This window comes from Sphaeramia orbicularis, chromosome 17 (assembly GCF_902148855.1).
Source record: "Sphaeramia orbicularis chromosome 17, fSphaOr1.1, whole genome shotgun sequence".
In the NCBI taxonomy this organism is placed as follows: domain Eukaryota; kingdom Metazoa; phylum Chordata; class Actinopteri; order Kurtiformes; family Apogonidae; genus Sphaeramia; species Sphaeramia orbicularis.
The window spans coordinates 55,255,615-55,283,218 of NC_043973.1; the positions used below are offsets into that span (position 1 = coordinate 55,255,615).

The 27,604-nt window shown below is 42.9% G+C and overlaps 2 protein-coding genes across 2 annotated transcripts; both read left to right on the forward strand.

Moving 5' to 3' along the window:
- The first annotated feature begins 416 nt into the window (after nt 1–416).
- LOC115437761 (nicotinamide/nicotinic acid mononucleotide adenylyltransferase 2-like) lies at nt 417–14,260 on the forward strand. The gene is given in 13 exon segments (XM_030161095.1): nt 417–550; nt 3,316–3,404; nt 5,203–5,270; nt 5,354–5,432; nt 7,444–7,571; nt 8,053–8,132; nt 8,708–8,729; nt 8,731–8,750; nt 8,915–8,949; nt 8,951–8,992; nt 12,395–12,496; nt 12,596–12,663; nt 13,668–14,260. Coding segments are annotated over 13 exon segments (921 nt in total). The 5' UTR covers nt 417–465; the 3' UTR covers nt 13,771–14,260.
- An 8,420-nt stretch (nt 14,261–22,680) lies between these two features.
- Nucleotides 22,681–26,068, forward strand: LOC115437471 (transcriptional regulator Myc-like). The gene is given in 6 exon segments (XM_030160667.1): nt 22,681–22,940; nt 24,462–24,587; nt 24,589–25,040; nt 25,710–25,756; nt 25,759–26,010; nt 26,013–26,068. Coding segments are annotated over 5 exon segments (927 nt in total). The 5' UTR covers nt 22,681–22,940; nt 24,462–24,467.
- The last annotated feature ends 1,536 nt before the right edge of the window (nt 26,069–27,604 follow it).

A 27,604-nucleotide genomic window follows, 5' to 3' on the forward strand; every position in this document is an offset into this window, starting at 1 on the left:
TTGATGACAGGCTCATCATTTGAATCAGGTGTTGGAAGAGGGAGACATTTAAAACATGAAGAATAGTAGATCTGGAGGACCAGAATTGGACATCCCTGATCTATGTCATCTTCCAGAACCCAAGACCTGATCCAGGTTCTGTGTCTTCTGATCCGTTTCCCCAGATCTTGGTTCTGTCCTTTGATCCGGTTCCTTTGATCTGGTTCTTCTGATCAGGGTTCTGTGTCCTCTGATCCGGTTCTCCAGATCTGGGTTCTGTCTTTGATCCGGTTCCGTTCATCCGGTTCCGTTGATCCGGTTCCTCTGACCAGGGTTCTGTCTCTTTAAGGCCCCTCCCCCTCCCCCTCCCCCCTCTCCTCCTGCCGCAGACTCTCAGACTCTCACCGAGCCGCCTCCCTCTCTCTGCAGACAAACACAGACCCACAGGCACCGGGACGGACCGGACCGGGACTACGCAGACCCACCATGACAGAATCCACCAAAACCCACGTGATCCTTCTGTCCTGCGGCAGCTTCAACCCCATCACCAAAGGACACATCCATATGTTCGGTGAGTCCGGATGGGCCGCGGGGTAGAGGTGGTGGTGGTGGGGTGGGGGGTGGCGGGCGTCCGGGGTGGTGTACCCGACCAGCACCGACCCAACGACCGCATCTGGGCCTGGGTCTAACGGGGGTCCGGGTCCGTGTCGCTGTCCGGCGGCTGGTGCTGAAATGGCGACGGCTCCTGATGATCAAAAACACAACCATCACATCTGATCCAACCCGCTAAACCGGACCCCGAACCCGGGTAGGGCCGGACCCTTCCGCCTTCACGTTCCCCCAGGCCGTGCGGGGCGTGTGGCGCAGCCCAGAAATCCACGAACCCGACCCTCCTCAGAACCTCAGGGATCCGATTCGGTCAGAAACAGGCGTGATGTCAAAACCCACAGTCAGGACCCGCATCTGGACCGGATCCAGAACCGCTGCGGGTCCAGTCCTGCGTCATCACAGAACATCAGCTGATTGTTCAGAGAAACAACAGACGATGGGACAGGTTTCGTCAGAACGAAACCAAATCCACCGCAGAACCTGGACCCGAACCCGGTCCCGAATCCGATCCCATAGGTTCGGGTTTGATGGATTTAATGGGTTCGTTCATCTTTATTTCACAGGTTTTATTATTAACGATGTGTGGTTTTTAACCCTTTAAGGCCGGGTATGTTTATGTAGTTTTCCCATGTTCATCACGGGTCCGTAAAGGCATCATGAACTGCGTTTCCATCCATAATCAGATGGGATGCGTTTACTGTCACTGCAGAAATACGATAATCTGTAAACCCGTTCAGTCCACTGTTCGATTTATTGCAGAGTTCGTATTTACGTGGTCCTGACGGTCCTGATGGGCCCTAAGGTTCAGATGGCCCTGATGGTCCAACCAGTCCTGATGGTCCAGAAGGTCCTGATGGTCTATATGGTCCACATCCAGACCTGGATCCTGACCAGTCATGTGACTTAATGTGAGCTGCTGGAGGTTCATCTGTGTTTGCCCTGGAGGGTCTGGGTCGCGGCCCTGGTTCTGGATCTGATACCAGTGGTTCTGGTCTGTTCCGGTCTCCAGATCTGAGGTGTGAATGTGATCCTTCATCGGACCTGGTGGTTCAACCAGACCTCAGTTCCTCTAATCTCATCCATGACAGGTGGATCACATGACATCAGGATGGTACTGATACATGAGCCCCCCAGCCCCGCCCACACTCACTTCACTGATACATCCCACACATATTTTAGCTCTATGTCATTCCCACCATAATAAAAGTCAGATCATGTTTGTTTTTATGAGTGACCTTCGACTCCATTCCACTGATGAACTTATTCACCAATAATTAGAAGACCGCCCCTTTTCTACAGCCAATAGTTTTGATGAGTTGGTTAAATGAAACTCAGTCGCTACAGAAATAATCAGACTCATCATCAGGTCTGAACATCTGAACATGTGTTGGATTGGCCTGGTTTTAAGGCTTTAAAGTGGTTTCACTGGTTTTTGAGGTGTGTTGTGTTCAGTTCAAGTCCATCCATAGTAAACATGTCATGGCCGATCACTGGGAAACAGCCGGAAAACAGATGAAAAACAGATGAAAAATGGATGAAAAACACATGGAAAACAGATGAAAAAACACATGGAAAACTCATGGAAAAACAGCTGAAAAACAGATGAAAAACAGATGAAAGACAGGAAAAAATAGATGAAAAACAGCCAGAAAACAGCTGAAAAACTGCTGAAAAACAGATGAAAAAACAGCCTGTACACAGATGAAAAACAGATGAAAAACAGCCAGAAAACAGATGAAAAAACAGATGAAAAAACAGCTGAAAAACAGATGAAAAACTGATGAAAAACAGCCAGAAAACAGATGAAAAAACACATGGAAAAACAGATGGAAAAACAGCTGAAAAACAGATGAAAGACAGGAAAAAACAGATGAAAGACAGGAAAAAATAGATGAAAACAGCCAGAAACAGCTGAAAAACTGCTGAAAAACAGATGAAAAACAGCCTGTAAACAGATGAAAAACAGCCAGAAAACAGATGAAAAAACAGATGAAAAATCAGCTGAAAAACAGATGAAAGACAGGAAAAAATAGATGAAAAACAGATGAAAACTGATGAAAGACAGGAAAAAATAGATGAAAAACAGCCAGAAAACAGCTGAAAAACAGATGAAAAAACAGCCTGAAAACAGATGAAAAAACAGATGAAAAACTGATGAAAAAGCCAGAAAACAGATGAAAAAACACATGGAAAACATATGGAAAAACAGATGAAAAACAGAGGAAAGACAGAGGAAAAAACAGATGAAAAACAGCCAGAAAACAGCTGAAAACTGCTGAAAAACAGATGAAAAAACAGCCTGTAAACAGATGAAAAACAGCCAGAAAACAGATGAAAAAACACATGGGACACATGGAAAAACAGATGAAAAACAGATGAAAGACAGGAAAAAATAGATGAAAAACAGATGAAAAACAGCCAGAAAACAGCTGAAAAACAGATGAAAAAACAGCTGAAAAATCAGCTGAAAAATCAGCTGAAAAAACAGATCAAACTAGAAAAGCACTCAGAGTGCGCAGACCTCCGCCAACGCAGATCAGTGCCCCCCCCCCAATCACCACCAAAATTTAATCATTTGTTCCTTGTGCCAGTATCAACATTTCCTGAAATTGGGGGTGTGGTTTTGTGGTTTGGGGGTGTGGTTGGCGAGTGGGGATTGGGGGTTCAGTGGGTGTGGTTTGGTGGGTGTGTCACTCTCATGTGTTTCCTTCTGTTACTTTGTTGCAGAAAAAGCCAGAGAATATCTGCACAAAACAGGACGATTCATTGTGATTGGAGGAATCATCTCCCCTGTCCACGACTCGTATGGAAAACCTGTAAGTGCATATTATAATATATTATATATATATATATGCCCTTAGTACCCCTCATCACTACTGGTCCCGCTGTTCTCCTCTTTCAGTTCCTGGTCTTTCTCTATCTTCTCCTGTTCTTTCTTTCTGATGTTGCTCCATCTATCTCTATCACTGTCTTCTGATGGTTCTCCTCCACTATGTCAGGATGAGTGGACATCACCATCTGTTCAGTGTGGATCTGGAAGTCCACCAGGATCTGGGCCTGTTTGTTCTGGATCACCTTTGGGGGTATCTCCCATCTGGACCCTGATGGGGTGATTATTGAATTGGTGAAAAAATAGTAAATATGTGAAAGTGACAAACAACTGAAACAACCACAAAATACAACTGTACATGTTTATTTACGCTTTGCCACGGTTGTTGTTGTTATTTACATATTTTTAATCCGTTCTGTTACTTTCATTTTTGCTGTTTGTTTCACCTTTTCATATAATCCTTAACTTGAATGGAATCCACTGGGTCCTGGATCTGAGGTGGATGAAGGGGTCCTGGATCTGGGGTGGGTGAAGGGGTCCTGGATCTGGGGTGGGTGAAGGGGTCCTGGATCTGAGGTGGGTGAAGGAGTCCTGGGTCTGGGGGGTGGGTGAAGGAGTCCTGGGTCTGGGGTGGGTGAAGGGTCCTGGATCTGGGTGGGTGAAGGGATCCTGGATCTGGGGTGGGTGAAGGAGTCCTGGGTCTGGGGTGGGTGAAGGAGTCCTGGGTCTGGGGTCCTGGATCTGAGTGCGTTGCCGTTGTTTTCCTCCTGGTTCCAGATGGAATTAATGAAGCTCTTGTCCTACTTTAGCTGTGAAAACACAACATGAATAATAAATGAGAGGAACAGGAACGCAGACCCGGTCCCATCAGGACCTGATCAACCGTCAGCTCATATTCATCAGAACAGATAAAAATGAAACACACCAGGTACAGACAGAGCGACCCATTACAGACTGATTCCAACCACAGAACCAGTGATCTATGACAACATCAACGTCACTAAAACATCCATGAGAACGAAGGAGACTGTAGACCGTGGTGCGTTCAGGCGCTCCTGCCTCACACTGGAAAACATGGACATGGTCAAACTTTAGATGGAAATGCTTTCATCATGTAATTTTAGTTTTTGAGTTTGTATTTGTCGTTATTCACAGGTTATTCTGTTCTTATTTGACCCGTTCTGATCCACTTTAGATCATCTGGGTCTGAACGTGGAACCTGAACTACATGAGTCTAACATCACTGATGTTAATATCCTGTGTCATTTTTTGGACTGTACCCTTTAGTGGTGCAGGGGGTCAGTAGGGTCAGTGTGGGGTCTGTATGGGTCAGTACGGGTGAGTGGGGTCAGTATGGGGTCAGTATGGGTCAGTATGGGGCCAGTATGGGGTCAGTATGGGGTCAGTGTGGGGTCAGTATGGAGTCAGTATGGGTCAGTGGGGTCAGTATGGGGTCAGTATGGGTCAGTGTAGGGTCAGTGGGGGTCAGTATGGGTCAGTATGGGTCAGTGTGGAGTCAGTATGGGGTCAGTATGGGTCAGTGTAGGGTCAGTGTGGGGTCAGTATGGGGTCAGTATGGGTCAGTGTAGAGTCAGTGTGGGGTCAGTATGGGGTCAGTGTACGGTCAGTGTGGGGTCAGTATGGGGTCAGTCTGGGGTCAGTATGGAGTCAGTATGGGGTCAGTATGGGTCAGTATGGGTCAGTGTGGATCAGTGTGGGGTCAGTGTGCGGTCAGTATAAGGTCAGTATGGGTCAATGTTGGACTGACGGCTTTGTGTGTCCAGGGTCTGGTGTCCAGCAGACATCGCCTCACCATGTGCCAGCTCGCCGTCCAGTCCTCAGACTGGATCAGGTCAGTGCCGTTGGATTTGATCCAGTTCCAGTTTTATGGCTTTAATGTGTGACGCCTGTTTGTTTGTGGTTGTGGGTGTCCAGGGTGGACCCTTGGGAGTGTTACCAGGACACCTGGCAGACCACCTGCAGCGTCCTGGAACATCACCGGGACCTGATGAAGGTGAGCCCGGCCCCGCCTACACCCACCCACTCATCCAATCAAACACATGGGCTGTTCGTTGTCATGTGTCTGCTGAGGTCCAGTCCTCACATGTAGATCCACGTCAGAGTTTTCATCAGCCCTAAGGCTTGGATCTGGTCCTGTTCCACTAACAGGAAGTCCACATTTGACTTCCTTTTCTATTTACATTACAAACCATCAAAATATGGACCATTAGAAGGACAGGCACATTTTTCATATTTAAAAAATTCAAAAAAATTAACAAATTAAATTTTCTCAAACTGTGACCAAACTTTGTAGACGAGAAGATTTAAAATATGAAATGAATCCGATCAGTAGTTCAGTCAGAGAAGATGTTTGGAGGAAATGAAGACAAGCACAAAGATGAAAGACCATGATGACGATGAAGACAACAACAACGAAGACAATGAAGAAGACAAAGACGATGAAGACAAAGACAAAGATACGACAAAGATGAAGACGACAACGATGATGACAACAAAGACGACCACGACAAAGACAACAAAGACGACAATGATGACGATGACAACAAAGACAACAACAACAAAGATGACAAAGACGACGACAAAGATGACACAACAAAGACAACAAAGACGATGATGACAAAGATGATGACGAAGATGATGAAGACAATCACAACAAAGACCTCAATAACGACGATGATGAAGATGACAACAAAGATGATGATGAAGACAAAGAAGACACAATGTCATCGTTATGTCTTCTTTGTTGTCATCAGCTCAGTTGTCATTGCGTTGTCTTCGGTGGCTTTGTCGTCGTCGTTGGCTTCATCGTCCTCGTCGTCATCTTCATTGCCTTCACGTTGTCATGTAGTTTCATTGGCTTCATTGTCATCTTCGTTGGCTTCATCATTGTCGTCTTGTTGGTCATTGTTGTTGTAGTCGTCTTGTTGGCTTCATTGTTGTTGTAGCCATCTTCGTTGGCTTCATCGTCATCGTCTTCGTTGGCTTCATCGTTGTCATCTTTGTTGGCTTCATCATTGTCGTTGTCTTCGTTGGCTTCATCGTTGTCATAGTCGTCTTCGTTGGCTTCATCATCGTCTTCGTTGGCTTCATCGATGTCATTGTCTACATTGGCTTCATCATTGCCATCGTCTTTGTTGGCTTCATTGTCGTCGTCGTCGGCTTCATCATTGTCTTCATTGGCGTCGTCGGTGTTTCCGTTGGCTTCGTCATCGTTCTTGTCTTCGTTGACTTCATTGTCGTCGTCGTCGTTGGCTTCATCGTTGTATTCGTTGTCTTCGTCGTCTTCGTCATCTTCTTCGTTGGCTTCATCGTCGTCATTGGCTTCATCATTGTCTTCGCTGGCATCGTCGTTGTTTCTGTTGGCTCTGTTATTGTTGTCATCTTCATTGGCTTCATCGTCTTCGTTGGCTTCATCATTGTCTTCATTGGCTTTGTCATCATCTTCGTTGGCTTCATTGTCGTCGTCGTCTTCATTGGCTTCGTCGTCGTCGTCTTCATTGGCTTCATTGTCGTCTTCGTTGACTTCATCATTGTCTTCGTTGGCTTCGTCATCATCTTTGTTGGCTTCATCGTTGTCGTCGTCTTCATTGGCTTCGTTGTCATCGTCTTCGTTGGCTTCATTGTTGGCTTTGTTGGCTTCATCATCTTCGTTGGCTTCGTCGTCATCTTCGTTGGCTTCATCGTTGTCATGGTCTTCGTTGGCTTCATCATCGTCGTGGTCTTCATTGGTCTTCATCATCATCGTCGTCGTTCTTCGCCGCCGCTGCTGCACTAGGTGCCTTGATAGAGCTTGTGAGAGCTGGAGTCAGTTCCAGCGTGCGCTCCAGTTTTATGCTGTGAGAAAAGTAGGACAGTGTTAAGGACGTTTATGGCCCAATATAGTAACGCATTACCTGTGTGAGGTGGTTACCATGGGAACCAGCCTCAGACCCCGTCTGCTCATGTGCAGCTGCAGGTTCATCAGCACAGACACACACAGACCTGGTTGGTGTTTTTTCTGTCAGAGAGTAACCGGCTGCATCCTGTCCAACGTAAACACGCCGTCCACCACTCCTGTGATTGGACAACCACAGAACAGAATCCGCCCATCTACCAACCACAGCAACATGAACCACAAGCCCACGGCCGGTGAGTCCAGATCCACACAGAACCAGAACCACCTGTTCTACTGCTCTACTTGTATAGAAATAATCAGATTCAATATGTTCAATGTTCCCTTTTAATTTAAGTTAATGACCAAAGTGTTGGTTTAGTCATTTTTAATCTATATGATGGTGTGTTCTTCATGTATGTGTTGGTTTGTGTCCATTTATCCAATAGATGTCTAAATGGTCCACTGATAGAACTGTATAGTCCATTGATCCAACAGATGTAGACCAGTGGAACCATGTGGACCTGTAGACCAGTGGAACCATGACCTGTAGACCAGTGGAACCAGTGACCTATAGACCAGTGACCTACAATATTTCCTCTGCTCCTTTTCTTCTTCTTCTTCTTCTTTCTTCTTCTTCTTCTTCTTTCTTCTTCTCTTCTTCTTTTCTTCTTCTTCTTCTTCTTCTCTCTCCTCTCCTCCTCCTCCTCCTCTCTCTCTCCTCCTCCTCCTCCGTGCTCAGTTAAACGTGGGGGAAGATCAGTGAGAGTTTGGGGAAGATCTGCTGTGTCCGTCCTCACATTGAACGCTTCACCTTCGTCGGTAAGAAAAGAAGACGATGAAAAACTATGTCGTACTATATCAGCATACAGAGAGATGCAGGTTTGCTTAAAACTGAAGGTAAATCTTTGCAAATATCATGTCCAGAAGGTCAGTGTCAAGGTTAGTTATATAGTGCATTTAAGTGTCCAAAGTACAAGTACAGATAAGTACAAGTACAAGACAAGATATGATAACTAGTACAATACATAGCCTATACATCATATGATCGAGTAAAAGTGATCAAATACGTACACAATAACAGGATCAATAGTATCTAAAAACACAACCAGAAGATAAAACAAAAAAAGTCACACGCTGGATTAAAAAAGAAGTGGACCGAGACGGCTTCCCTGTGGAACCCCATGTTTCACATCTGTGAGAGCAGAAGAACTGTCCGTCAACTGTAAAGGCGTCCAGCAAAAGCCTAAACACTCCCACTTCCTCCGTAGTAAACCATGGTTAGTGGCGTCCAGAAACACTGCTGTAGCGCATGTCCCCTTGTGGACCGTCTGAGTGGGGACATCTGCTGTAGACACTGTCCCTGTATTTATGTCTTTGTGTCTCTGTGTCCTCAGATGAAAACGCCAACCTGGGCAGCCATGCGATACGAGGAGATCGGTGAGTGTCTGTCCTATGTTTGAGTCCTGTGTGTTGTCCTTCCTGTCTGAGCTCCTGGTTTGTTGTGTTGTTGTTTGTTTGTTTGTTTTGTTTGTTTGTTTGTCAGTAAACATGTGGTGGTTTACTGGGCGTGTCTCTCTCCCCTGCCTGTTTGTCGTCTGTAGAGTTGCGCATCTTGCTCCTGTGTGGCAGTGACCTCCCTGGAGTCCTTCTGCATCCCTGGCCTGTGGAAGGACAGTGATGTAAGCACACTGTAGCCCCGCCCTCTTACCCCACAGCCCTGCCCCTTCCCCTCCTACTCAAGTCCTTCAATCAGTCATTTCCGTGGAATTGTTTGTGGATGTATAATTCGAACCAGATGTCAGAGTCAAACAGGACATGTCCATCCTACCCAGGACCGTGTCCATCCTACCGTACAAGTCCATCCTACCGTACAAGTCCACCCTACCCAGACAAGTCCACCCTACCCAGACAGTCCATCCTACCCAGACAAGTCCATCCTTACGTACAAATCCACCCTACCCAGACAAGTCCACCCTACCAGACAAGTCACATCCTACCATACAAGTCCACCCTACCCAGACAAGTCCATCCTACAAGTACAAGTCCATCCTACTCAACATGTCCATCCTACTCAAACATGTCCATCCTACCAGACATGTCTGTCCTACCCAGACATGTCCGTCCTAGTCCTACCTACCTGGATTCTACCATTCAGTGTCATTGCAGTTCTAGAAGTGACCATCAGGGGGCCTAGCGTGGCCGTGTCCTTTATCTGGTTCTTTCATACATCCATGGAGTCGTTCCTCTGTTCCCTTGGTCTATGTTCTCCAGATTTCTATGACACAGAATGGGAACATGACAAAGGCTCCAATGTGACAGTTAGTCTAAACCTGTTTCAAGTTAAAACATTTAACCTGAAATGAGTCCAAATGTGACCCCAAAAACTGTGAAGGACAGAACCCTGGGAACTCTGGGAAATGTAGGACTGTGGGAACATCGTACACTGTGATGCTGCTTCGAACATCAGTGAGACTTCCACCAAGACTCAGGGAAGTTACGATGTCAGGACCAGTGAACTTAACATGCTCTTCATTTTTCCTTGTTTTTGTATTTTTTTCTTAATTGTCCATCGTTTTGATTATTTTCTTTTTTTTTCATTTTCAGTTGTTTTTCTCTTTTGTTTTCTGTCAGTTTTGTCATTTTTCTTAGTTTTCCATTGTTTTTATCATTTTTTCTGTTTTTCTGTCATTTTCATACATTTTCTTAATTTTCAGTTATTTTCTTGAATTTCCATTGTTTTCGTTATTTCTGTTGTTTTTGTAATTTTCCTTCATTTTCATCATTTTCTATCATTTTTCTTCATTTTTCTCTTGTTTTTCTCTTTTTTTTCTTTGTTTTCCATCGTTTTCATTATTTTCCTTCATTTTCATCATTTGGAAATAAGTGAATCACAAAATTTGACAAAAGTTATAGTAAAGTATTCCACAAATATTAACTTTTCCCATGCTAATCCTTGAACACACTTAAATTATGGGATAATTTCTCTTGGGAATGTACTTTAGCTTTGGTTGATAAATTGATAAAATGCATTAAACCAGGGGTGTCAAACATACGACCCACTAAAGAGGGTCAGTTCTTGGGTGAAACAGTCTAATACAAAAAATGACACTGAAGACATTAACAGTCCAGTTCAGGTTCCACATTCAGACCGGCTCAGTCTCAGGTGGGTCGGACCAGTAACAGACCATCAGATTGACCTAGAAATGTTTCATGTTACATTGTTTACATTTACAAATGATCTTTTCCCAAAAGTGTGAATAATCAGAACAAATCAGACCAACCTGAAGTGTCTTCATATAAATCAGTGTATTTGGATCAATATTCTGTCTGTTATTAAATGTTTTGTGTATTTTAGATCCGCTTTGATCAGTACTTTGGAATGAACATGTGGAAATGATAAAGTCAGATGTAACTGTTAAAAAAAAAAAAAAAAAAATTGATGTATTTTTCCATAAGACACTTCCAGTTTATTTTTTTATGTATTTATTTGCACATCATAAAACAGCAAGAGAAAACAAGAAAAGCACTTGGAAAGCGCAGACCTCCGCCAAGGCAGAGCAGTGCCCCCCTCCCCCCCCCCGATCATCACCAAAATTAATCATTTCTTCCTTGTCCCAGTATCAACATTTCCTGAAAATTTCCTGAAAATCCTTCCATAACTTTTGAGTTATCTTGCTAACAAACAAACAAACAAACACACACACACGCACATAAAGCAACGCGATCACAATACCTCCTGGCAGAGGTAATTAAACAAGTGTTCAGAGAACACAAACCTCTGCCAAGCACCCTGAACGGTGTGCATGTGTGGATCGACTATTTCTTTTTTAAATGTAACAGTTTCCAGGTTGTTCCATACAGCAGAAAAAGCTGAAGCTTGGTCCCAGTCATGTGTATGTCAAATTATATTAAATTCCAATCAATATTTGTTGAGTTACAATGAAAAATGTGTGGTAAATGGGATTTTCAATGTTAAATGTAAACGTCCACAGAGTCCACATTCCACAGTGGATGTGGACAGTTTTGTGCCAGATACAAAATATTGTTCTAAGCTACGAGTGGATCAAATTGGAGGCTAATTGGAGTCGTTTTTGAATTTTTTATGAATTTTCAAAAGTTGCTCAATGATGAGAGATAGGAAAATGTGAGATTTTGTGACCTTACTGTGACCTTGAACTTTGGCCTATTTGACCCAAAATTTAATGGGTTGGTCCCAGGGCCTAGGCCTATCTGTGGGGAAGATTTGGTAAAGATGGTTGGAATAGTTTTCCTGTAAAGTTGCTAACAACAAACAAACACACAAACAAACACACAAAGCAAAGTGATCACAATACCTCCTGGCGGAGGTAAAAAAAAAAACCAACAAAACATTCAAACAAGTAACATCATGGTGCAGGGGAGAATAAAGCCAAAGAAGGCTCATTTATATGAATACCTCCTCGAAATGAACAATACACAGAAGGAAAAAAAGAAAAAAGAATTTAAAAATACAATATAACTGAATTAATAAACTAAAGTAAAAACTATAAAAATGTAAATCACATTCAAATCATCAAATGCTATACAGCCTTACATTTGTTCATGAATTCCAGTCCTTTACAGATGCTTTTTAAACAACGATAAAGAAGACGTGGACTGGAGCTCAGGTCGTAGATGATTCCACAGATTTGGTTCACCATGTTTTACAGAATACTGACTGACAGACGTTCGACAGAAACGAAGATAACATTAGCTTGAATATGCTGTAGGATAATTGTGAATAACAGAAGACAACATAAAGAAATTCTGAAAAACTTTGGGAAGAATATGAGCGAAGTGACCATATTTGGACATGAAGACAGTGTTTGTTCAGTGGTTTGTGGTTGTTCATGTTCCTCAGACTTTCTTTGAAGGATATTTGTAGATGTGAACATTTTCAGGATGGAATGGGACTGTTCTTCTTGTACTGGTCTGGTCCACGTTGGGGCTGGATGGGTTTACCTGCGGCTCCTGAACCTGGACATTAAACTGATTAAAGCAGATGTCCTGGGCAGGTGTTGTTGGTGTTGTTGTTGTTGTGACCCCAGCCTGTTTGGTTTCAGATGGAGGTGATTGTGGGGGATTTTGGCATTGTGGTGGTTCCTCGTGATGGAGCAGATACTGAGAGGATCATGAATCATTCCTCCATTCTCCGCAAGTACAAGGTCAGAGGACCCCCCCCCCCCCCCCCCGCTGACATCCAGTCCTCTGCTCTCTCTCAGTGGAATACATGTCTGATCTGTGCTTGACCTTCTGGGTTTCAGGACAACATCATCGTGGTGAAAGAGGAGATGAACCATCCCATGTCCATCGTCAGCTCCACCAAGAGCAGGTAGGAGCTTCATCAGATCCTCCCCAACACTGAGCTGGAGTTTCCCATGAATCGACGGTTCCAACCCACACATCACGGTTGTATTGTATTGGCCGGAATGTGGAACCTGATCCAACATGAGTTTAACATTTAGGACAGCGTTTTTCAACCTTGGAGTCGGGACCCCATGTGGGGTCGCCTGGAATTCAAATGAGGTTGCCTGAAATTTCTAGTAATTGATAAAAAAAAAAAAATGTACCAATAAAAAATATATAGTATAGTAAAGCAAGTAAGTTTTATTTATAGAGCACTTTTCACAGACAGTCACAAAGTGCTTTACAGTGTGAAATATAAATACAACACAATTAAAATACCATTAAAATACAATAAAATACAATTAGAATATGATAAATACATAAAGTGCAATGGGTTTGTAGCAGTACTGGGAGAGTTGAGAGAGACAATCACAATATATCAAAGACATGACAAACTGTGAGTCTGAAACTGCAGCACTGTGGTTCTGTTTATCTGTCAAATGTTCATTGTGGTCAGTTTCAGATGCTGCAGCTCTTTCATAATTCATAGTTTGAGTTCTTGTTTGTTCAGTATTAATTGTCAACCTTGTAAATCACAGCTGGACTGACTGGACAGATCCTGACCAAGGAAAATAAAATTCTGGCTTTGTGCAGTAATCTACACCTGGATTTACTGCCTCCATCCATAATAATATACATTATATAGACTAAATGTCCTCTAAAATTAACGTTTATTTATGTATAAACTAATTTTAGCAACAAAAGAAAAGTCTCAGTTTTGAATGTCTGGGGTCACCAGAAATTTGTGATGTTAAAATGGGGTCATGAGCCAAAAAAGGTTGGGAAGCCTTTTTTAGGAGTTAAATAAAGCTCAGGTTTGGGTTGGTGGTCCTCAGTGCCGTAATCTGAACATCTGATGCATTTGTGCTTGTTCTGGAAGTTGAGTTGTAGACGTCCTAATCTGACCCTTGACCCCCCCCCCCCCCCCAGACTGGCCCTGCAGCACGGTGACGGTCATGTGGTGGACTACCTGAGTCAGCCGGTCATTGACTACATCCTGCAGAGTCAGCTGTACATCAATGCCTCGGGATAGAAGGGACTGCCTGGACCAGCACAAGTACTGGGAAAAACACCTGGGAAGGGGGAAGGGGGGAAGGGGGGGTTCTACCTACAAACCCCATCATCATATCCCCCCCCCCCACCTCCACCTCCACCTAAACTAACCCGTCTGTCTTCTGTGTCAAACCTATTCTCTTCTGTGAGCGTTCCAACAGGAGTCACTCCTTCTGTCTGTGTCATGTGACCAAAGCATCGTGGTGGGGGTGGGGGTGGGGGTGGGGGGGTCAGAGGTCAGAGGTGTACAGGCTGTAGAGGTGTCATCCATATATTTTTCCACTGAAGGCAGTGTTTTGTCACTGTTCGGTAACTGGTGTCGTTCTCCGTGTTCGTTCGACTCTACAGATGCATGACCCGTAATCGTCTGAATGTCCGACCGTACGGGACCGCGGCGTCCGCTGGAACAGGCCGGGATCCATCCGAGGCTACGTTTACATGTAGCCGGGTATTTGGGAAAACCTGTATTTCCCCCTCTCTGTTGAAAAAAAAAAACAAAAAAAAAACTTGCGCACACATGACCGTTTTCAGAAAAATCTGGTTTCTTTCTGCGTCCTCGTATCTGTGCATGAGCCTGTAGATGACAGACCATCCACCACCATCGACCAATCAGAACCCTCCAAAGATTCACAACTAAACCTCACTTCCATTATCAACCAATAGTCGCACATGTGACCCAAATGTATTTCTGTTGTACACTGTGACGTCCGTCCCAGATCTGCGTTTCCCTGTTTACGTCAGAGTTTTTAGAACCGTGTGTCAGGCAGTGAGCTGTGGTTTGTACGGTTCATTTTCCGAAAGAAAGGAACACATCTGGTTCACAGCAAGGTTCTAATAGTTTTGGATTTTCCATCTAGTTTAGTTTTATTTAGTTTTGACTTTTTTTCTCTAATTCAGTTCGTTTTAATTCGTTTTTAGAGAAGGTTTGCTAGTTTTTATTAGTTTTCATTTTTTCCTAAATGCTTAGTTTTAGTTTAGTTTTAGTTTTGTCATATCTTTTCTCTTCTTCTCCGTCATATTCAAATAAATCTCAGACAGGACTCTGCTGCTTTCTCCCAACTTTAGTCTCCATGTTTCCAGGTAGAGTGGGGACCAGAAGACGACTGGAAACCACAAGTGAACACAAGTGACGGACTGTCAAGTGTTGTATTGTGCCGCTAGAATAAAATTGCTAGAGCGAAATAAATCGATTTCATATCAATCCGACATTGACAAAAGATGAAACGAAAGGAATTTTATCCATAATTTTTATCTGTTTTAGTTTTGTAAACACGTAATACAGTTTCAGTTGGTTATCGTTGTTTTCTTTTAATTAGAATTTTTATTTATTTCAGTTAACAAAAATGTTTTTACAATTCTAGTTTTCATCATTTCATTAGTTTTCATTAATGATAATAACCTTGGTTCAAAGCCGTGCTGATGACCACTATACTGTTGTCGTACCTTGCCGCAGGTCTGACCATGTGGAAATACAAGTGCTTGGACTATCAGAGTGTTTCTAATGGGGGCGGGGCCTGCCTAAAGACTTGTGGAAGTGCACATTTGTATGCGCGTCACATTCACGCCCACTGGAATTATTACACACCCTGTTTTTTGTTGGGTTTTTTTTCAAACCCTGTTTGTCCATTTCTGCTGAATACACTGTTTACAAACCATTGTTTTCAGTGGGCGTGGCCATCGTCATCATGTAAACAACAGGAAAAAACGCACAGAAAAAACTCTGTTTTTCCAAACGCCGCCTATGTGTAAACGCAGCCTTCATCAGTGGTTCTGAACCGGTCCGGGTTCTGGGCCCACTAGCACCGTTCAGTGACCAGACCGGGAGGTGATCCCAGTAAACAGATCAAACAGGTCTGGACCATCTTTAGGGCCACAACCCCCCGCCCATTGAGAACCACTGATCTAAAACTCTTCATCTTCGTGTCATCATCTTCATCCTGTTTCAACATTTACTTAATGGTTGAAATAAACTCCTCAAAGTCCCATGAAAAACACACATGGACTTTTATTAGTGTTAAAAAAAAGTCTCATCATGTGAATAAGAGTGAATATGAAAAAACTGCGGCTTTGAGGTGGTTTTATCAGACAAACCCCATAAAACCACAGAGAACAGAGTCACAGTCTGGTCCACCTTCAGTGGAGCTGGCCTTTATTTATTTATTATTTAGTTATTTACCAGATAAGTGAGTTGAGAACTGATTCTCATGTTTAGTACTGACCTGGATAAGAGGCAGCACACACATGTAGCAAAAGACACGTCATAGACCATCCAGTGTGGTTTCATGGGACGGTGGACTGGGATGGACTGGGATGGACTCCTCCCATATGTCCATCCCAGTCCATCCCAGTCTGAACGGAGCAGGATCAGACATTTGTCGTGTCATGTTGTGGGTTTGAATCCTCAGGCCTGTTTTCCTGGTGGTGGCGTCGGTCGCCTGTGGACCAGGGATGGGAATTAAAGACAGGCCTTTATGGCAGACGTGGGAGGTTTGATCAGGTCTGTTCTTCGGAGGGATTATCATCACAGTAAAACCAGTCAAAGGGTGAGTGAATGTTGACGGAACCACATGGACACGAGCATTCATAAAAGACAAAACAAGTCAAAAAAGGAACAAAAGACCAAATAAAGACCCAGACAGATACCCAAAGGCACTGCGGTAGTCTGTGATTTAAAGGTGTGTCCGTGAAACCGAACCCTCCAGCGGTGTTCGTACCTCCGACAGAACGGCACCGGTTGGAACGACCGTTAGCAGAGGACTCATCAATATTAAAACCGTTCATTTGGCGTTTTTGGAATCATCTGTTGTGCAAATAAAAAACAACGCAACATTGACTTGAACAACACAAACTCAACCAGACCCTGAGACCCTACTTTACCCAACAAATATCAGAAATGTGTCGTATTGTTATAACTTTAACTAGAAAAGCACTTGGAGAGTGCAGACCTCTGCCAAGGCATATCTGCCCCCCCCCCATCACCACCAAAATTTAATCATTTGTTCATTGTGCCAGTATCAACAATTTCCTGAAAATCCATCCATAACTTTTTGAGTTATCTTGCTAACTAACCAACAAACAAACAAACAAACCCTGGCAAAAACATAACCTCTTTGGCAGCGGTAATAACGTTAAATACTTTTTGTAGAACAACAAATTTTTGGTACCAAAGATGAATATTTGAACAGGTTTGACATCGAACATGTTCTCTCCAAAGCTACACTCAATGGTTTGGTTTAACACTTGTCCATAAAATTAGATCACCAACAGAGACCTGGTGTCTGTTTTATTGGCTTTTTATGTTTATGTTCATTAATGCGACACCATAAGTCAAACCTGTCAACCCAACAGTGTCGGACCTGTTAGTCGTAAAATGATGTACTAATGAAACCTTTGCCCTTTCAAAGTAAAAACGCTAGCTACACACCTTGAAACTGGTACAGGTACACCAGTACTGCCCTTAACCCGTCGTAACCACCTCAGGGATCACATCAACAGGTTTATGAACATCATCCCATGACCCCCCACCCTGGCATCCACTTGGGAAGCCCTGCACTAGTGGACCCACCCCACAGTTTGAGAACGACTGCTCTAGAGGCAGAACCACAAGTAAAACCACAGAACACTGACATGACAGCTCTGGACGTTTTGCTTATTTACATGATTCTGGATAAACTTAGTAAAATCTATAAATCCTACTATAATGCACATTCTGTGTCGTCCCGTGTCCCCGTGTCCCCGTGTCCCCGTGTCCGATGGATGTTGCAGCACAGGAGGGTGTTTGTACGGGTTTTCCTCAGCCTTCACAGGCCTGATCACCGCCAAACTCGCCAAATAAATAGAAACATTACCTGACTTTACTAGGCACACTTTTATGTCCGTATTCAAATGTTGTGAGGTATGCTGGGCGATTTTAGCCTCTCGTGCTATAGTACAATGGCACCACGGGTACAATGCCGCTAGTTATAAATAATAGATGATCGGTGATAGATGGTCAGAGGGTAAAACTCTGGTAATATGACAGGTAACATGTGATCAGGCTACACATTAACCCACAGGTGTCAAACATGCGGCCCGGGGGCCAAATCCGGCCCACCAAAGGGTCCAATCTGGCCTGTGGGATGAATTTGTGAAATGCAAAAATTACACTGAAGATATTAACAATCAGTGGTGTCAAAATCATTTTATTTCAGGTTCCACATACACACACATACAGTCCAATGAGATTTTAAGTGGGTCAGAACCAGTAAAATATTATCAGAATAACCTATAAATAATGACAACCCCAAATTTTCTCTTTGTTTTTTTGGTGTAAAAGTAAAATTATATGAAAATGTTTACATTACTAAACTATACTTTCACAAAATAATGAATAACCTGAACAAATATGAATAAACTGAATTGTCTGAAGAAAAGTAAATGCAATTTTACAAATATTCTGCCTATGAATAAATGTTTTCTGCGATTGTAACGCACATGTGAAAATGATAAACTGATAAACTGAGGCAGAATATTGTTAAAATTACGCTTGTTTTTCTTAAGACAATTCAAGTTGTTCATGTTATTCAGATTTTTAAGGAAACTTTATAGATGTAAACCTGATCATAATGTAATTTTACTTTTTTCACTGTTATTATTTTACTGGTTTGGCCCACTGCAGATCAAATTTAGCTGAATGTGGAACTGAATTAAAATGAGTTTGACAGCCCTGCATGAACTAGTTCCCCTATAAAGATGTTATTAGCAACTGTTTTTTGAAAGAACCAGAACCAATCACAACACAGCTCAGACTGAACCCATCTGACAAATGGATGAAGTCTGCAGACGTAGACGCCGAAGCATCGCGGTGATGTCACAGCCCTACCATCATCCAGCTTCGTAAAATGAACCTACACCTGGGACTGTTGGTTTTTATCCACCTCAACATGTCATGATGATGATGATCCTTTTTAATTCCCATCCCTAAAGGCAACAGCGAATTAAAGCTGTGTGATATAAATAAATATATATATATATATACATTTATGAAACCGCAGAAAAAGATCCCACGCTGCTCATGTATGGACAATATGATGCGCTGTAGTCATCCAGAAGTAGACGACATCATTAGAGTCCAGAAAATACTGGGCCCTGTTGTATTATAGAATATTCACTTCCACAAATACATCTCCAGATCAGAGTTTCAGGTACATTCGTCTGCTGGTAACCACGGCAACGGTCACAAGCTGCACGTTCAGTTAACAGAAAGTGACCTCATGTTGCGTTCATGTCATGTGAAGTTACTCCGGTCCTGTAAGTTATGGGGTTTGGGAGGGATTGGACCTACTGGTATGAACCCCCGCGGATCAGCACCACCCAACAAGACCTGCTGTTCAGGAGATGTTCTGACCCAGTCGACACCATCAGAGGTCAGAGTCGGTTTCCAACGCATTAGCTCCATGGAGTGGGTCACCATGTGGACATGGACGTATGAATGTAACGTACGTCGTCGGCACGGCTCGTATCCAACTTTGGTTCATCCAGTGCCACCTTGATGTTTAAACTTGACCTGGCTGATGAGGCCAAGTCGGGCATAGAAGAGTCCTGGGCTCTGATTGGAGGGTGAGTGCGCTGCCTCCTCTGCTACTCAAAGGTGGAACTACCAGAATAAATTGCTCTTTGCCGTGATGGACGGTCGCTGGCTTCTGTTTCCCAGGTGTTAGGGTTGATTCCGGCTTGGAGGAGGAGGGACTTAAGTTGGTCCTTGAATCGTCGCTCTGGAGCTCAGGGATGTTGTTGGTCCCGACTGAATTCGCTGTAAAGAACGGTTCTCAGGACACTCAAAGGATCCATTCCAAAGACATGTCATGACCAGTCGAGTCTTGATGCGTGGCATTTCTGCACAGCTGAGGACCTCGTTGTCGGTGGTGTCAGTCCTGCCGTTTGATGTTGAGGATCTGCTGAAGCTTGGCTTGTAAACGCTCAAACGTCCTCAGGTCTTTTCGATTCAGGGGTCCATGTCTCACAAGCATACAGGAGCGTAGAGATGATGGACTGTGCAGAATGCCATGAGCCTTGCTGAGTCTTCTGAAGTCCAGTGAATGGATCTGATCTGGTTCTTGATGTCTCTCTCCAATGTTCCAGTTCTTTGCCTCCGATAATGATGGAGACTTCAGGTGTTTCCTGTCCAGGAATCTGCTGCCTGAGGTTTGTCCACGTTCACTTCCATCCTAAAGTGATGGTATGCTTTAAGACAAGACACACAAATGTAAAAATACACTTAAAAACAACAACACCCACATATACCCCTTTTCCACTAGACAGGCTCCAGGCCCAGTACCTGCCTTAGCACCAGTTCTTGGTTTTTCCACCGCCTACGCACCGGCCAGACTGGTTCCAAACAGGTTCCAGGTAAGCACCAACATTGAGCTGGGTTAAACAGGGGCCAGAACTAAGAACCAATGATGTGACCCCCCCCACACACACACACACATCATTGGTGGGTGGGACCATAAATACGACGGGCAGCCAATAATATTTGTGTTTTTTGCCTCTGGATTGCAATGTAGGCTTGTAAAGTCAAGAGCAGCACTTGCATCGGTACGATGAGGTCGTCCATGTTTGTTATAGTCCTTCTGAACGAGCATCTCCCACACCACACCCACAGTCACATGATCATGTTTGATGCCGACGTAGTGACGTGGCTCTGACGTGGCTCCACTTGGCTCTCGGCCTATGGAGAAGCAGACCGGTTCTTTGGAGGCACCAGGTTGGAACCAGTTCAGCACTGGCTCTAGCACCAGCGCCGAACTGGCACCAGGTGGTTTTTGGTGGAAAAGGGGCGTGTCTTTGAGTTCATGAAAAACTAAAGCCTCTGTATGGGACATGATCTGATGTGCGTTTGAGTTCAGTCGTAACAGTGGTTTGTCCTGACGGTGTCTTCTGCTGTGATGGACATATTTGATCAGATGAAGGTTGTGTGGATGCAGAGGAGGGAAAACAATCATAACGACGGAACCAGAGGTGGAACCGTCACTTCCACATGACGTGAACGCAGCATACGTTGTGTTCCAGCGACGTTCCAACACACGCAGACAGAACCCACGTCCGTCTGGACACGCCCACACATATTCACATGTAGTCAGGAGTAGCTGTCGATCCAAACGGACCAATGAGCTCAAGTATCGCCGGGACGACGGTGACGACCGTGGCGACGTTTCGGAAAACAATCCTCCAGAGCGGAGAAATGTCCGCAGGTGTTTTTTCTTCTTCTTTTGATCCTGTTCGCTCTTGTTAGATGCATGCTTAGACAGTTTGGTTCTGGCATGAACACTTTGTACAATATGATCTGTCGTGAACGTGTTTGCAAAAGAAAAAAAACCAACACAAATAGTAAATATATAAATATAAATAGAACATACTGAGGTTGGCACCATTTTCTGTTCCCTCAGTTCATCCACAGGTGGAGTCAAGGCGTCGTCACCTTCAGTTTGTGGGTTCGATCCTCCTCCTGTTGATCTGATTATTCTGATTGTAAACTGTGATGCATCTGGAAAAATGTTGCTTTGTTTCTAATGTGTCGGAGTTTTTCAACACGACTGAATGTTTTCAGACCGGGACGAGAATATCATCGATTATTGATGATTCAATTAAAAACTACGTGTCACAAAACTGGTGGAAAGGAACAACAGATGCAACACGGAGTTGAACCGCAGCAAGTGACTTTGGCTTTTTGTTTTCATTTGTTAATGAGTTTTTATTTTTCAGTGATGCGTTTGTGAAGTCTGCACATGTTTGATTCAATGACTGCATCGTGAATCTGGATCATGTCTCTGCTGTCGGAATAAAATACACGTTTGTTTAACAAAACCAAGCCTCTGTTTAATTTTCGGGCTTTTTTTTCTGAACATCCAATCAATGAGGTTGATTTTAAGTCATACTGGGGGGGGTTATTGTTTGGTTTAAAGTTTAGTTGAGGGGCAGCAAACCGCAGGTTGGTTTACCACTGCAGTGTATTCTATCAACCACAAGGGGGCAGCAAAGTAGAGGAAAAACAACCATAACATTCAAATAGGTCCTATCCCCTCTATTATTATTATTATTATTATTATTATTATTAAGTTAACCTGATCAATACAGTTAATCTGTATCCACATTTTAATAGTTTATTTGTGTTTATGTCACAACAACAAAGAACAAGCTTTAAGACCGATATAAAAACCACAAAAGAATGAATATGAAATATGAAGAGAAAAATAAGAAATTTGGTATTCATATGAATATTTATATAAATATAGAATATTAATGTTATCATAGTTATAGTACTAATAATAGATATAATATGATAGTTATTGTATAGTTTCATCCTATTAACATATTTCATATTAAGTTCACAATAATTTGCTCTATTCTCTGTATGTTTTGTACTTTTTTATTTCTGTCTGTAATTGTTCATTTAATTTCACATATTTCTTTTTTTTTTTTTAATTTAATTTCTGTCGGTTCTTTTAAGTTTTAAAGTTTTATTTTTTACATTTTTACATCTTTGTTCTGTTTCATTTTTTCTTTTTTGTGTTTTTCCTTATATATTTTTTTTTCTAATTTAATCTATTTTTAATTCTTTTTCATTTATGTATGCATTATTAAAAATTATCCCTTTGTTATTCATTTTTGTCCTTTTTTAGCTTTTTTTTTTTTTTCCTATTTTGTTACTTATCCTTTAACCTTTTAGTGACGTCACGTGTGAATGAGAGTCGACTTCCGGTAACTTTCTTCCTCCGCGTCATTTACGGTCATTGATTGGCAGCAGCGGCCGCCTCCTCACCTCCCTCTACACATCCGCGGAGTAAAGTAGTTCCCAGAGTTATGGCCCGGTATGGCTCAGTTCCGCCTCCACGTGTCGGTAAAGTTCTTTTTTTCCGGTGTAAACTACAGTGACGTCATTCCCGGCTGTTTTTTGTGTTTTTTTTTTGTTGTGATTTATGCCGTTTCTCGAGGACACATCTGTCCGCGGAGGAGGAGCAGCGGTTCGGCTGAGGCTCGGTATTAAAAGGATGACAAACAGCTGATTCACCCAGAACCAGGACCGGGACCAGGACCAGGACCAGGACCAGGAGCAAGTAGTGACTGACCCGGGTCTGGAACCCACTTACCTGTACCTCTTCAACTATACAAGTGAGTGCGACCGGAGGTTTGATTTAGATTTAGACTAAATATATGTTAAACGAAAAAATACTAAACTAAATATATGTTAAACGAAAAAATACTAAACTAAATATATGTTAAACGAAAAAATACTAAACTAAATATATGTTAAACGAAAAATACTAAACTAATATATGTTAAACGAAAAAAATACTAAACTAAATATATGTTAAACGAAAAAATACTAAACTAAATATATGTTAAACGAAAAAATACTAAACTAAATATATACTAAACTAAATATATGTTAAACGAAATATATACTAAATTAAATATATACTAAACTAATATATTTTAAACGAAATATATACTAAATTAAATACACACTAAACTAAATATATGTTAAACTAAATATATACTAAACTAAATATATGTTAAACTAAATATATACTAAACTAAATATATGTTAAACTAAATATATACTAAAGTAAATATATACTTAATATATACTAAACTAAATATATGTTAAACTAAATACATGTTAAACGAAATATATACTAAACTAAATATATACTAAATATATACTAAACTAAATATATGTTAAAGGGAAAAAAAAGAAAAAAAATATGTTAAACTAAATATATACTTAACTAAATATGTTTAAATATATACTGAACTAAATATATACTAAATACATGTTAAACTAAATATATGTTAAATGAAATGTATACTAAACTAAATACATGTTAAACTAATATATGTTAAATGAAATGTATACTAAACTCAATATATGTTAAACTAAAATATACTAAACTAAATATATATAAACTAAATATATACTAAACTAAACATATGTTAAACTAAATATATACTAAACTAAATATATATTAAACTAAATGCATACTAAACTAAATATATATTAAATATATGTAAACTACATAAATTTCAAACTAAATATATAATAATATATATACTAAACTAAATATATACTAAATATATACTGAACTAAATATATACTAAATATACTTTGGATCCAGGTGAGTCCAGGGTTCTGTGGACTTCGGATCCGTGAGTCTGGGGTTCTGTTCACACTGGGACAGACTGTGAAAGTTCTGCTGCTCAGGTGATGCGTTCACTGTCCTGTTCCTCAGACTCTGGTTTTAAATCTGGTTTAAATGGCAAACATGGAAAGATCATCAAAAATGTACATGAATGATAAAAAAAAAAAAAAAGTATCTCGAATTTTTTTAGATCGATTTTATGACTTAAAATGAGACTAAAGTTGAAACGCATTTGAATTTTAAAAAGTTTGGTTTTATTTAGAAGACACTGAAGTATCCACGTAAGTGAACACAAAGACAAACCAGACCAGAGGACACCCACTGACGGAGCTCTGAAACCAGGAAGTCAACAAACGGAAGTAGAAGAACGTGGGTGTGGCCGTGGGCGTGGCAGTGGGCATCCACCGCTGACAGGCCGGTGTTGGTTTCCGTGGTTACCGTATGGGCCCAAGGAATGGTTCTGAGTTTAACTTTCTGTCATCTGTTTCAGGCTGCGATGGCGCCGGTTTTACCCGGGACTGGACCATCCTGGGACTGGGACTTTGATGCGGTGCAGCCCTACTTCCTGCCAGAGGAGGAGGACCCCCTGGCGCCTCCCCCCTCGGTGCCAGCTCCTCCCGGGCCCTGGCGAGGACATCTGGAAGAAGTTTGAGCTTCTGCCGCCGCCGCCGCTCTCCCCCAGACGGAGGTTGTTGGCACCGGACGTCCCGCCGTGGGCCACGGAGCAGCTGTTGGACGGTGACCGTGGCCCCCCCTCAGCTCAGGCCCCCCACTCCGCCCTCCTGCAGTCCTTCATCATCCGGGACTGCATGTGGAGCAGCAGCTTCACCGCCTCCGCCAAACTGCAGCAGGTGTTGTCACAGCGGCCACAGCCGGACCAATCAGAGGGAGCAGGGGAAGGCCAGGGGGGTGTGGCACAAGGGGGAGTGGCCAGGGGGGCGCCGGGTGCCTGCCGGCAGCCTGCGCCTGCACTTCTGCCTGCGCCTGCGTTGACCCTTCGGCCGTGTGGTGCAGTGTTCCAGACTCCCCTCTGCTCAGCCAAACAGGTGAGAGGCTTTTATTTTGAAAAGTCAGATAAAGTCCCATCAGTTGAATTCTTATTTTACTGCATTTCATCAACATTTGATCTGGATCAAACCGTAACGACTCATATGGTTATTGATGATATTATTGATGAGTTAAAACAATCAGTCAAACCAAACAAAAAACATGAAACATCAACATCAACAAACAGAAGTCAGAGGTCAGAGGGGTCAGAGGTCAGAGGGGTCAGAGGTCAGAGGGGTCAGAGATCACAGGGGTCAGGGGTCAGAGGGGTCAGAGGTCATAGGAGTCACCAGGTATTGAACTGCACCTCAACACAAAAACAGTGGAATGTGAAGGTGAACGGGGGTTAGCTCCACCCACCTGACCTTTCATTGGTGCTGTTGGTCTTCTGTACCGTCCTGTGATTGGTCTGTCAGAGTTTTCACTTGACATGAGCAAAACCTGGACATCAAACATCCTGATGTGTGGGCGTCGGTTTTGGTTGTGAACCAAAGTCCTGGTCCAGGACTAAACATGAGGACCAGGTCAGTTGACCTTTGACCCCTAAACCAGCGCTGATCATTTGTGGTTTCACAGAAGAAGAAGAAGAAGGAGAAGAAGAAGAAGAGGGAGGAGGAGGAGCAGGAGGAGCAGGAGGAGGAGGAGGAGGGAGGAGGGAGGAGGTTGACGTGGTGACGTGGACAGACGTGAGGGCGTGGCAGCGGTCCAGACCAGACTCCGCCCCTCTGGTCCTGAAGCGCTCTACATCAACATCCACCAGCACAACTACGCTGCCCAACAGCTGCTGGGAAACGGACCAAGAGCAGGCCACGCCCACAGGACTCCTCCATCAGACGGCGAGGATGGCGTCGAGCGGCGGCGGACTCACAACGACCTGGAGCGTCAGCGCAGGAACGAACTGAAGGCCAGTTTCCTGACACTGAGGGACGAGGTTCCGGCCGTCGCACGCAACGACAATGCGGCGAAGGCGCTGATCCTGAAAACGGCGGCGGAGTCATCAGACAGATGAGGACGGACGAGGAGCGGCTGTGGCCACGAAGGCGGAGCTGAGGAAGGAGGGGCCAGGAGCTGAGGAGGGTGTGTGGACATGACGTCACATGACCCTGAGTCAGTGCTGTCATAGAGTTCCGAATAATCAGTGACACTCGTTATTTATTACACATGGACGACCTCATACGACCTTTGAACTTTGACCTTCAGTGACCTGAGCTGGAGGTCGTTTGGGTTCTGATCGATTTCTGCTCCGTTTCTTTTCAAATCAGACCCTTGGACTTAACTTTAAAACATCTGATCAATGATCAAAGAGACTGAACCAATAAACACACACACACAGATACACACAGATACAGATACACACACACACAGATACACACAGATACACACAGATACAGATACACACACACACACACACACAGATACACACAGATACAGATACACACACACACAGATACACACAGATACACACAGATACACACAGATACAGATACACACACACACACACACACAGATACACACAGATACAGATACACACACACACACCCACAGATACACACAGATACAGATACACACACACACACAGATACACACAGATACAGATACACACACACACACAGATACACACAGATACAGATACACACACACACACAGATATACACACACACACACACACACACACACACACAGATACAGATACACACACACACACAGATACACACAGATACAGATACCACACACACACACACACACAGATACACACACACACAGATACACACAGATACAGATACACACACACACACACACACAGATACACACAGATACAGATACACACACACACACACAGATACACACAGATACAGATACACACACACACACAGATACACACAGATACAGATACACACACACACACAGATACACACAGATACACACAGATAGTGAATTTCAGGACATGTTGTCATTGCTTTCATCACAACAGTAAAAGGCATAAATAATAATAATAATCATCATCATCATGTCCATTAGTCATTTATTAATATTTAATCTGTGTTTGAATCCATTCATCTGCTTTTTAATGGAAATATGAGAGATTATATATTTTTATATTTACCTTCAGTCAAAGCCTCCGTGGCCCTTCAAAATAAAAGCCCTTTACATTCTCATCAGTGGTATCTGAGTTGTTTGTGTTTTTTTTACTGTTCAGGGGAATTCCTATAGATACTGGACCTAAGTGATCCAGTATCAGATCCAGTATCAGATCCAGTATCAGATCCAGTATCAGATCCAGTGTTGGACCACAGTCCCAAATATTTATACTGTAAATAAAGAACACTGATTTCAAATCAGTGACCCTTTAAAGGTGGGGTTAGAAGAGGTTTTCCTTCAGCTATTTTTTTACTATATTCCTTAAAATCCCCTTCACACCTGATTACCACCAGTTAATAATTAATGAAATGCTCTAACACAAAAATAAAAACATGTTCACCTGTGGAACAGACAGGACTGAAAAATCACCATCCAATCATTTTCACCAACCCATCGAAATGATTGAATGGTGATATGTCTATCAAACTCAACTGACATTTGTCCCTC